The 12572-nt window shown below is 49.7% G+C and overlaps 1 protein-coding gene across 2 annotated transcripts in view; it reads right to left on the reverse strand.

Annotated features, from left to right (window-relative positions):
• The window catches only part of DOCK1 (dedicator of cytokinesis 1), a 395003-nt gene extending 383501 nt beyond the window's left edge, over positions 1–11502 (reverse strand). For both annotated transcript variants that reach the window (XM_029059688.1, XM_029059687.1), the window contains exon 1: positions 11440–11502. In XM_029059688.1, the coding sequence (XP_028915521.1) occupies positions 11440–11485 (46 nt within the window). In that variant the 5' untranslated portion in view covers positions 11486–11502. The remainder of the gene's footprint in view (positions 1–11439) is intronic.
• Between the last annotated feature and the right edge of the window lie 1070 nt (positions 11503–12572).

The following is a 12572-nucleotide window of genomic DNA, read 5'->3' on the forward strand; positions in this document are numbered from 1 at the left end:
TATATATACTGAGCACTTACTGTGTGCAGAGCACTTGGGAGAATACAAAATAAACAATGGTGAGCCCTTTCGGGGACAGGGTAAGTGTCTAACTTACCCTGTTAACTCTTAACCAGGGCTTAATACATTGCTCAGCACAAAGTAAACGCTTAATAAATACTATGACTTACTACCACTGTAGACAGCATCATCATCCTTCCCATTTCTCAAGCTCATAACCTTGGAATTATCCTCCCTTCTCTGCTACCTACCCATTTGAATCTGGTGCTTTGGGCAGGGAACATGTCTGCCAACTCTGTAGTACTGTAGGCTCCCAAACACTGAGTACAGTGCTCTCCTCCCTCCCAGCCCCACTGTACTTATGTCCATATCGGTAACATTAATTACTATTGGTGTCTGTCTCTCCCCCTAGACTGTGAGCTCGTTGTGGGCAGGGAATGTGCCTGTTTATTGTTATACTGTACTCTCCCAAGCACTTAGTACAGTGCCCTGCACACAGTAAGCACTCAATAAATACCATCGATTGATCAATGGATTAATTCAGCACTCTCATTCAACCCACACATTCACCCTGCCACCAAGTCCTGTCATTTCAACCTTCACAGCATCACTAAAATCCATCACTTCTTCTCCATTCAAACTGTTACCATGTTAATACAGTCACTCATCCTATCCCACCTCGATTACTGCATCAGCCTCCTTGCTGACTTCCCTGCCTCCTGTCTCTCCCTACTCCAGTCCATACTTCACTCTTCTGCCCGGATCATCTTCTAAAAAAAGTTCAGTCTGTGTTTTCCCACTCCTCAAGATCTTCCACTCATCATCTTCAAAGGTATTTATTAAGCACTTACTATGTGGAGAGCACTGTACTAAGCACTTGGAGGAGTACAGTACAACAGAGACGGAAGACACATTCCCTGCCCACAACAGGCTAACAGCCTAAAGGGAGAGACGGTTGTTAATATAAACAAATAATCAGTAATATATAATTCACAGATAGGTACATAAATGCTGTGGGGTTGAGGGTGGGGAGACTATCAAATTAATCAATTTATTAACAGTATCTATTGATCGCTTCCAGTGTGCAGAGCGCTGTACTAAATGTTTGGGAGAGGACAATCATTAATTGGGGAAGGCCTCCTGGGGAAGACAAGAGGAATGGAGATGGAATTTATTCACATGGCCAAAGGTCACAGATCCAAGCTTCCCATCCACCTCCAGATCAAATAGAAATTCCTTATCACTGACTTTAATGCCACTGGTTGATTGATTTAAGGCCCTCAATTAGCTTGCCCACCCCACACCCCTATCTCACCTCACTGCTCTCCTATTTATAATCCAGCTGGCACACTTCACTCCTCTAATGCCAACCTACTCACTGCACCTCCCTCTCATCTATCTCTCCATTGAGCCCTTGTCCGCATTTTCCCTCTGGCCTGGAACTCCCTCCTTTTCATCAATCAATCAGTGGTACTATTAAGCACTTACTGTGTGCAGAGCACTGTACTGAGAAGCAGCGTGGCTTAGTGGAAAGAGCCCAGGCTTGGGAGTCAGAGGAAGTGAGTTCTAGTCCTGCCTCCGCCACTTATCAGCTGTGTAACTTTGGGCAAGTCACTTCACTGTGCCTCCATTACCTCAACTGTAAAATGGGGATTAAGTCTGTGAGCTCCTCATGGGACAACCTGATTACCTTGTATCTACCCCAGCGCTTAGAATAGTGCTTGGCACATAGTAAGCGCTTAACAAATACCATTACTATTATTATTATTACTAAGCACTTGGGAGAGTACAAGAATACAAAGCTGGTAGACCTGATCCGTGCCCACAAGTAGCTTTCAGTCTCGAGGGGGAGACAGACATTAATACAGCAGAATAAATTACAGATATGGACATACGTGCTGTGGGGCTGTGGGCGGGATGAATATCAACTATTTAAAGGGTACAAATCCAGGTGCACAACTGACACAGAAGGGAGAGGGAGTAGAGGAAATGAGAGCTTAATCAGGGAAGGCCTCTTGGAGGAGATGGGATTTTAATAAGGCTCCTAAGGTGGGGAGGGTGATCGTCTGTCAGATAAGGAAGGTGGAGGGCGTTCCTGGCCAGAGGCAGGATGTGGGCGAGGGGTCGGCGGCAAGAGAGATGAGATATCTGAGCGATCATCATTGTCCCTTTCTTCAGAGCCGTACTAAAATCATACCTTCTGCAGAAAGCCTTTCAATCAATCTTACTGATTGATTGATATAGACTTCCCTTACTAACCACTCATCTCCCATCCTACTTTCCATCCTTTCGGCATCACCTATGCTCTTGGGTCTGTACCTCCTAAACACTTAGATATTCCCTCTACACCCAGCCCTGAAGCTGCCGCTTCCCCAATCTGTAATTTATTCCTGTGTCTGTCTCCCCTAGTCAACCAATGGCATTTATTGAGCGCTTAAAGTGCAGAGTACTATACTAAATATTTGGGAAAGAATGACAGAACAAAGTTGGAAGACACATTCCCTGCCCATCAGGAACTTGCAATCCACAGGGGACGGGCATTAAACCAAATTCCAGATTCATTCATTCATTCATTCAATAGTATTTACTGAGCATTTACTATGTGCAGAGCATTGTACTAAGCGCTTGGAACATACAAATCGGCAACAGATAGAGACAGTCCCTGCCCACTGACAGGCTTACAGTCTAATCGGGGGAGACAGACAGACAAAAACAATAGCAATAAATAGGGATAGGTCCCTGACAGCCGGGATCAAGTCTACCCATTCCTTACTACTCTCCTAAGTGCTTAGTACAAAGCCTGAGCACAATTGGGCTCAATAAATAGTACTGACTGATTGATCATAGACTATGTGAACCCCACATGGGACAACCTGATCACCTTGTATCCCCCCAGTGCTTTGAACAGTGCTTTGCATATAGTAAGCGCTTAACAAATACCACCATTATTATGAGAAGCAGTATGGATCAGTGGAAAGAGCATGGGCTTGGGAGTCTGAGGTCATGGGTTCTAATCCCAGCTCTGTCACTTGTCAGCTGTGTGACTTTGGGCAAGTCACTGAACTTCTCTGTGCCTCAGTTACCTCATCTGTAAAAGGGGGTTAAATCCTACTTAGACTGTGAGCCCCATGTGAGCCAGAGACTGTGGCCAACCTGATTATTTTGTACCTACCCCAAGGCTTAGTACATTGCTTGGTACATAGAAAACAATATATTTCATTCTTTTTTTTCAATTATTATGCTTTCCATGCCCATAAGGATTTCACTCTCTAACGTAAAAATTCTTACAAAAAGAACAGAGCAAAACAATTAACTGCACAATCAACAGTTCATTTATCACATCAATTCAAAGGGAAGATGGGGTTTTGGGGTGATGTAGCTCAGTGGGTAGAGCACAGGCCTGGGAGTCAGAAGGACCTGGGTGCTAATCCTGCTCCACCTCTTGTATGTTGTGTGACTTTAAGCAAGTCACTTCATTTTTCTATGGCTCAGTTACCTCAACTGTAAAATGGGGATTAAGACTGTGAGCCCCATGTGGGACATGGACTGTGTCCAAGACGATTAACTTGTATCTATCACCACATGTAGTACAGTGCTTGGTACTTAGTAAGCACTTAAAAAACACCATGAGTGGCGGGTCTGGCCCAGAGGCCCCCTTCACATGGAGGGGACTGGCGGGCTGGCGGGCAGATGGACTGAATGGTCTACCGACGGGCATTTGCCCACTCCTACTATTTGACAAACCAATCTGCACACATTCTCCCTCTAATGCTAACCTTCTCACCTCCATCTTGTCTATCTTGCCGCAGACATCTCCCCCATATCCTACCTCTGGCCTGGAACACCCTCTCTCCTCATATCAGACAGATCAATGCTCATATGATTGAATGAATGAAGGAATGACCTGGGTTCTAATTCATTCATTCATTCAATCGTATTTATTGAGTGCTTACTGTGTGCCAAGCACTGTACTAAGCACTTGGTAGAGTACAATATAACAACAGTCACAGTGAGCTCACATCCCCGCTCTGCCACTTGTCTGCTGTGTGACTTTGGGAAAGTCACTCAACTTCTTTGAATCTCAGTTCCCTCATCTGTAAAATGGGGATCCAATGCCTTTTCTTCCTCATACTTAGACTGTGAGCCGCACGTGGGACCTGAATTTCTTGTACCTATCCCAGTGCATGACCTAGTGGATAAATCCCAGGCCTGGGAGTCAGAAGGACCTGGGTTCACTCATTATTCATGTATCCATTCAATCTTATTTATTGAGCGCTTACTGTGTGCAGAGCACTGTTCTAATCTCAGTTCTGCCACTTGTCTGCTGTGTGACTTTGTCACTTAACCTATCTGTGCCTCAATTCCCTCATCTGCAAAAGGGGAATTAAGATTGTGAGCCCCATGTGGGCCAGGGACTGTGTCCAACCTGATTAGCCTGCATCTACCCCAGAGCTTGATATATAGTAAGTACTTAACAAATACCATCATTGCTTTAGTAGCAGTAGTACAGTGCTTAGCATATAGTTAGCACTTTACAAATTCCACAAAAATTATTCCACTGAGTTCTATCTAAATTATGTAATGAAAACACGGGCTCCAGCCAGGCTGACTGGAATGGGAATTTCTTTCCTTGCTTTACCCAAGGACTGCGAGTAAAAAGTATGTTTACATTCTAGGTGTGTCGTTGTTTAGCTAGATCAGGGTCTAAAGACTTACCTCAAACCATTTCTAGGAAGCAGCATGACCAGGTGGAAATAATAACTAAGGTACTTGTTAAGCACTTACTATGTGCCAAGCACTGTCCCAAGCAACGGAAAGAGCACAGACCAAGAGTCAGAGACCTGGGTCCTAACCCCGGCTCAACTACTGGTATGTCGTGTGACCTTGGGCAACTCATTTGACTCCTCTGGACCTCCGTTTCCTCATCTGAAAGTCGGGGATTCGATCTTACTCCCTCCTCCTTGGGCTGTAAGCCCCACAGGGATTAGCCTGTACCTAGCCCAGTGCTTAGAACAGTGCCTGTCACACAGTAAGCATTTAAGTACCACGACAAAGAGACGCCAACGTCCTCTCATCCGACACAAAATCCTCATGTCTCCCAGCTGGCCAAAGTGCTTGGAATTGAAGAGTTCAAGCTCCACTGCAAACTCTACTTGGCAGCACCCTTCTAGGACACTTCCAGAGCAGGGATATATTTCTGCCTTAACCTGCCACATCAGTCATCCATCAGTGATATTTATTGAGCGCTTACTATTGCAAAGCACTGGACCAAGCCCTGGGGAAAGGCTGACGCAACACAGTTGGAAGATGCGTTCCCTACCCACATATGGGGAGAGATAAGAGATATGACTTTTCAAGACAAAAAGCTACCCCCAGCCTCCATCCCCCTCAAACACATTAATACAGTCACTCTTCCTATCCCTCCGGGATTACTGCATCAGCCTTCCTGCTGACCTCCCTGCCTTCTGTCTCTGCCCACTCCAGTCCATATTTCACTCCACTGTCTGGATCGTTTTTTTACAGAAACGTTCAGTCCGTGTTTCCCCAGTCCTCAAGAACTTCCAGTGGTTGCCCATCCATCTCGGCAGCAAACAGAAACTCTTTACCTTCTGCTTTAAAGTATTCAATTGCCTTGCCCGCTCCTACCTCACTTTGCTCCTCTCCTACAACCCAGCCCACATACTTTGCTCCTCGAATGCTAATCTTCTCACTGTGCCTCCATCTCGCCTCTGACCCCATCGTCTATGTTCTGCCTGGAAAGCTCTACCTCCTCAAATCTGACAATTACTCTCCCCTCCTTCAAAGCCTTTTTGAAGGCACATCTCCTCCAAGAGGCATTCTCAGACTAAGCCCCACATTTCCTCATCTCCCACTCCTTTCAGCGTCGCTCTGACTTGTTTCCTTTGCTCTTCCCCATCCTTCCAGTCCCATAGCACTTACATATAAATTCTGTCAATTTTATTTATTTGTACTGATGTTTGTCTCCTCCCCGTTAGACTGTGAGTTCGATTTGGGCAGGGAATGTCACTGTTAATTGTTGAATTGTATTTTCCCAAGTGCTGAGTACGGTGTTCTGCATACAGTAAGCACTCAGTAAATATGACTGAATGAATGAATGAACCTGGAGGCAGAGTGGGCTAATGGAAAGACCCCAGGCCTGGGAGTCAGAGGACATGGGTTCTAATCCCAGCTCTGCCACGTTTCCTGTGTGAAACTGGGCGAGTCATTTCACTTCTACATTAATTACATTAATGTCATTACATTACCCCATTAATGCAAGCACTTATCCTGTCCCGCCTTGATTATTGCATCAGCCTCCTTGCTGACCTCTCTGCCTCCCTTCTCTCCTGACTCCAGTCCATACTCCATTTGGCTGCCGGAATCACTTTCCTTCAAAAATGTTCACATCACGTTTCCCACTCCTCAAGAAACATCAATGGTTGCCCATCCACCTCCGCATCAAACAGAAACACCTCACCATTGGCTTTAAAGTAGTCCATCACCTTGCCCCCTCTCCTATCTCACCTCACTACTCTCCTACTACAACCCAGCCCAGATATTTTGTTCCTCTAATGCTAACCTTTTCACTGTACCTCCATCTCGTCTATCTCGCCGTCAACTTCTTGCCCATATCCTACCTCTGGCCTGGAACGCCTTCCCTCCTCATATCGGACAGATAATTGCTCTCCCCGACTTCAAAGCCAAATGAAGCCCCATCTCCTTCACAAAGCTTTCCCTAAGTCCTCCTCTCCTCTCACTCCCTTCTGCACCGCTCTTACTTGCTCCTTCATTCATTTCCCCACCCAACCCGACAGCACATATGTATCTATCTATATATCTGTAATTTATTTACTTATCTATTTATATTGTCAGTCTCCTCCTCTAGACAGTGAGCTCGTTGTGGGCAGGAATGTGTCTGTTGTTATATTATACTCTCCCTAGCACTTAGTACAGTGCTTTGCACACAGTAAGCGCTCGATAAATACGATGGAACGATTGAACTTCTCTGTGCCTCAGTTACCTCATCTGGAAAATGGGGATTCAGACTGTGAGCCCCATGTGGGGCAGGGACTGTGTCCAACCTGATTACCTTGAATCGCCCCCAGCATTTAGACCAGTGCTTGGCACTGAGTAAGTGCTTAACAAATACCACTGTTATTATTATATAACCATTATATGATAATAATATTAAACCCATCACTCAGGGTTGTCACAACAGTAAACTCTGCTCTCCCCATCTTCAAAGTCATTCTGAAGTCTCAATTCCTCTAGGAAGACTTCCCCAATTAACGTGTCAAATCCCCACTCTCAATCCAGATCCAGCAACCCTCATGTAATCATGTAGTCACCTAAAAACTCCTCACCCCTGGCTTCAAAGCAGTCCATTCCCTTGACCCCTCCTACCTCACCTTGCTCCTCTCCTACTCCAACCCAGCCCACACACTTTGCTCCTTTAATGCTAACCTTTTCCTTGTACCTCCATTTCGTCTATCTCACCGCTAACCTCTTGCCTTCATCCTACCTCTGGCCTGGAACACCCTCCCTCCTCATATTAGACAGATAATTGCTCTCCCCCACTTCAAAGTTTATTGAAGGCACATCTCTTTCCCTGACTAAGCCCTCCTTTCCTCTTCTCCCACTCTCTTCTGCATCACTCTTACTCCCTTCATTCATCCTCCCTCCCATCTCCACAGCACGTGTGTATATACAAAATATAAATAACCTATATTTTATTTATGTATATTAATGTCTTTCTCCCCCTCTAGACTGTGAGCTCATTGTGGGCGGTGACTGTGTCTGTTGTACTGTACTCTCCCAAGCACTTAGTACAGTGCTTTGCATAAAGTAAGCACTCAATAAATAAGATTGAATGAATGAACTACCAGTAGCACTCCTGGGCAGAGCTTATATACCAAGCATTAACTCATCTACACATCCCCATTTCCTTCTCCATCAGTCATGGTATTTATTGAGAGTTTACCATGTGCAGAGCACTGTATTAAACAATTGGGAGAGTACAAGACAGTGGAGTTGGTAGGCATGTTCTCTGCCCACCAGGAGCTTTTCTCAATCAATCATCAATAGTATTTATTGAGCACCTACTCCACACAGAGCACTGTGCTAAATAAATGACACAAAAAGGGAAGCAACACAGTTAAAAGATAGGCACATAAAAGCTTAAGGAAAGGGGGTGAAGTGAGCACCCAGTTGTTCGGGAGTATTTAGGGTGGTGTGGAAGTGTTCAAGTAGAAGAAGAAAATGGGGAGTTAGGGTGAGGAAAGGAGAGATTAATCAGGGAAGGCCTCTGGAAGGAGATGTGACTTCAGGAGGGCTTTGAAGATGGGTAGAGCAGTAGCTGGATATGAAGGGAGAGGGAATTCCGAGCAAGAAATGGGTCCGCAGTGAGAGAGACACGAGAGAGAGGAGAGCGAGAGGAGGTTGGTGTTAGAGGAGTGGAGTGTGTGGGCTGGGTTGGAGTAGGAGAGCAGCAAGGTGAGGTAGGAGGGGGAAAGCAGCGTGGCTCAGTGGAAAGAGCCCGGGCTTGGGAGTCAGAGGTCATGGGTTCGAATCCCGGCTCTGCCACTTGTCAGCTGTGTGACCATGGGCAAGTCACTTAACTTCTCTGGGCCTCAGTTACCTCATCTGGAAAATGGGAATTAACTGTGAGCCTCACGGGGGACAACCCGATTACCCTGTATCTACCCCAGCGCTTAGAACAGTGCTCTGCACATAGTAAGTGCTTAACAAATACCAACATCATTATTATTATTATTATTAAAGTCGATGGAGAGGAGTTTCTGGAATGATTGGTTGATGCGGAGGTGGATGGACAACCGCCAGAGGTTACTGAGTGGGGAGGCGTCCACCTTTTGGTAACTTATTTTAGTGTCTGTCTTCCCTGCTAGCAGTGTGACTTAGTGGAAAGAGCACGGGCTTGGATGTCAGAGGACATGGTTTCTAATCGCAGCTCCACCACCTGTCAGCTGTGTGACTTTGGGCAAGTCACTTAACTTCTCAGTGCCTCAGTGACCTCATCTGTAAAAAGGGGATTAAGATTGTGAGTCTCACGTGGGACAACCTGATTACCTTGTATCTACCCCAGTGCATAGAACAGTGCTCGGCACATAGTAAGCGCTTAACAAATACCAACATTATTATTATTATTGTCTGCTGTGTGACCTTGGGTCAGTCACTTAACTTTCCTGTACTTCAGTTACCTCATCTATAAAATGGGGATTAAGACTGTGAGCTCCACATGGGACACTAGTGATTTCAAAGCTCTCCATTACTTGGCTCCTTCTTACCTTTCCTCCCTTCTCTCCTTCTACATCCCAGCCTGCACACTCCACTCTTCTGGTGTCACTGCATATACATGTATATATCTAAAATTCTATTTATTTATATCGATGTTTGCTTGTTTTGATGTCTGTCTCCCCCCCTTCTAGACTGTAAACCCTTTGTGGGCAGGGATTGTCTCTCTTTATTGCTGTATTGTACTTTCCAGGCACTTAATTCAGTGGTCTAGACACAGTAAGCGCTCAATAAGTACAGCTGAATGACAACCTGATTAACTTGTATCAACTCCAACGCTTAGATCAGTGCTTGGCACATAGTAAGCGCTTAACAAATGCCATTATTATTATTATTATGGTCGGCAGGAGACTGGGAGAGGGACCACTCCCTACCTACCCTGGGAACCAGTTGGGAAACAACAGGGAGGAACACAACTTGAGGGGGTGGGGAACAGCCCAGCCTGAATAATAATGATAATAATAATAACTGTGGTATTTGTTAGGCGCTTACGATGTGTCGGGTACTCTTCTAAGCACTGGGGGACATACAAGCTAATCAGGTTGGACACAGTCCCTGTCCCACATAGGGCTCACAGTCTTAATTCCCACTTTCCAGAGGAAGGAACTGAAGCCCAGAGGAAGTGAAATGACTTGCCCAAGGTCACACAGCAGACAACTGGTGGATCCAGGAATATAACCCAGGTCTTTCTGACTCCCAGGCCCGTGCTCTATCCACTAAGCCGCGCTGCTTCTCTAAGCAGGGGACTCAGCGTGGAGTCCCCCTGCTTGCAAGAGCAGGGTGGCAGGGGGTGGGGCAGAGGACGGAAAGGCCCAGGTGGGCATAGTGGATAGCGCAGGGTCCTGGGAGTCACGAGGTAATGGGTTCTAATCCAGATTCTGCCACTCATCTGCTGTGACCTTGGGCAAGTCCCTTTACTTTTACTGTGCCTCAGTTCCCTCATGATGCAAAATGGGGACTGAGACTGTGAGCCTCATGTGGGACAGGGACTGTGTCCAACCAAATTTCCTTGTATCTACCTCAGTACTTAGAACAGTGCCTGGCACATGGGAAGAGGTTAACAAATATCCTAATTATCATTATTATTATAATGTTGGTATTTGTTAAGCGCTTACTATGTGCAGAGCATATACTGTAAGGAGGGGCGGGAGCCTGAGAGGGAGCCCCAGGCCCTGCCTGTCAATCTAAAAGTTTGTTTGCAAAGTGCACAGGGTAGGAGGAGAAAGGGGGATAAGTCCAGGGTGGGAAAGGAGGAGGAGGGGGTGGAAGGACTGGGCATGGGATGGAAGGATGGGGAACTGGAAAATGGGGGGGTAGAAGGGGGCTGAAAGGTGGAGGGGATGGAAAGGTGGAGTGGGTGGAAAGGTGGAGGGGGTGGAAAGGTGGAGGGAGGTGGAAAAATGGAGGGGGGTGGAAAAATGGAGGGGGGTGGAAAGGTGGGGGAAGAAGAAGGATGGGGGGCAGAAGGACGGGGGGGCAAAAGGATAAGAAGGACGGGGGGGGTAGAAGGATGGGGGGTAGAAGGATGGAGGGGTAGAAGGATGGGAGGGTAGAAGGATGGGGGGGTAGAAGGATGGGGGGTAGAAGGATGGCGGGTAGAAGAATGGGGGAAGACGTTTGGAGGAAGAAGTTTGGGGGGAGAAGTTTGGGGGGAGAAGAAGGATGGGGGTAGAAGAATGGGGGTAGGAGTAGGGGGGTAGAGGGATGGGGGTGTAGAAGGATGGGCGCGGGGTGGGCGGTGGGGGGGGGGGGGGGGAAAGGAAGGAATGCGGGATCCGGGACGTGTCGCGGGAAAGTCTGCCGAGTTTGCAACAACAACCCCGCCGCCCCCGCCCCCGCCCTGCCCCAAGCGCTCGGTCCAGGACCGTGCGGACCGTAGCGGGTCCCGGGCCGGAGAGGGAGGGTCGGGAGGCGGGGCCGAGAGCCCCCCACCCCCCACCCGCGGCCCGCACCGCCCCGCACCCCCCGCGCCCCCGCCCACCCCCGGAGGGCGGCGCTGTCCCGCAAAACCGCAGAAAAGCCCCGCGTCCGGGGGGAGGGGAGGGAAGGGGACCGGCGGGGAGGGGAGCGGCCCGCACCGCCCCGCACCCCCAGCCCCGCACCCCGCACCCCCTGTCCCGCGCTCACCCACGCCGTATTTCTCCTCCCTCTTGGCGGGCACCCAGCGGGTCATGGTGCGGGGGGTCTGGGGGGGCGGGGGGCGGGGGTCTGGGGGTCCGGGGGTGCGGGGACGGTGCGGGGCGGAGGTCTAGGCGGCCATCTTCCACCCTGGAGCGCGCCGGGACGAGCTGGAAAGTTGGCGGAGCAAGGGGGAGGGGGACGGGGACGGGGAAGGGGCGGGACGGACACGCGGGACGGGGCGGGGGCGGGGCCGGCCGAGGGGACCCAGCGGGATGGACAGCCGGGGGGGACGGGGGGGACACGGACCCACATGCGGCACTGCACCGTGATGGAGTGGACTGGACAGGAGGGATGGAGAGGGACGGACGGGAGGGATGGAGTGGACGGGACAGGAGGGATGGAGAGGGAACGGACAGGAGGGACGGAGAGGACTGGACAGGCGGGACAGGACGGAGTGGGGTGGACAGGCGGGATGGAGAGGAACGGACAGGAGGGACTGGATGGAGGGGGACGGACAGGAGGGCCGGAGAGGACTGGACAGGCGGGATGGAGTGGACTGGACAGGCGGGATGGAGAGGGACGGACAGGAGGGACGGAGAGGACTGGACAGGCGGGATGGAGAGGGACGGACAGGAGGGATGGAGAGGGACGGACAGGCGGGCCGGAGTATGCTGGACAGGCGGGACTAGAAGGCGTTGGGCGGACAGGCGGGCCGGAGTGGGGCGGAGTGGACGGGACTGGACGGCGTTGGGTGGACAGGCGGGACGGAGAAGGACGGACAGGCGGGCCATAGTGTGCTGGACAGGCGGGACTAGACGGTGTTGGGCGGACAGGCGGGACGGAGTGAGCTGGACAGGCGGGACGGAGTGTGCTGGACAGGAGGGACGGACAGGCGGGCCGGAGAGGGGCGGAGTGGACGGGACTGGACGGCGTTGGGTGGTCAGGTGGCCGGGGGAGGAGCGGGACTGGACAGCGGAGAGAGATAGAGAGGGACGGACTGGACTGCACTGGACGGCGTTGGGTGGACAGGAGGGCCGGAGTGGACTGGACAGGCGGGCCTGGATGGCTTTGGGTGGACAGGCGGGGAGAAAAGGGACGGACAGGCGGGGCGGAGTGTGCTGGACAGGCGGGACTGGTCA

Source organism: Ornithorhynchus anatinus, chromosome 3, assembly GCF_004115215.2.
Source record: "Ornithorhynchus anatinus isolate Pmale09 chromosome 3, mOrnAna1.pri.v4, whole genome shotgun sequence".
NCBI lineage: Eukaryota > Metazoa > Chordata > Mammalia > Monotremata > Ornithorhynchidae > Ornithorhynchus > Ornithorhynchus anatinus.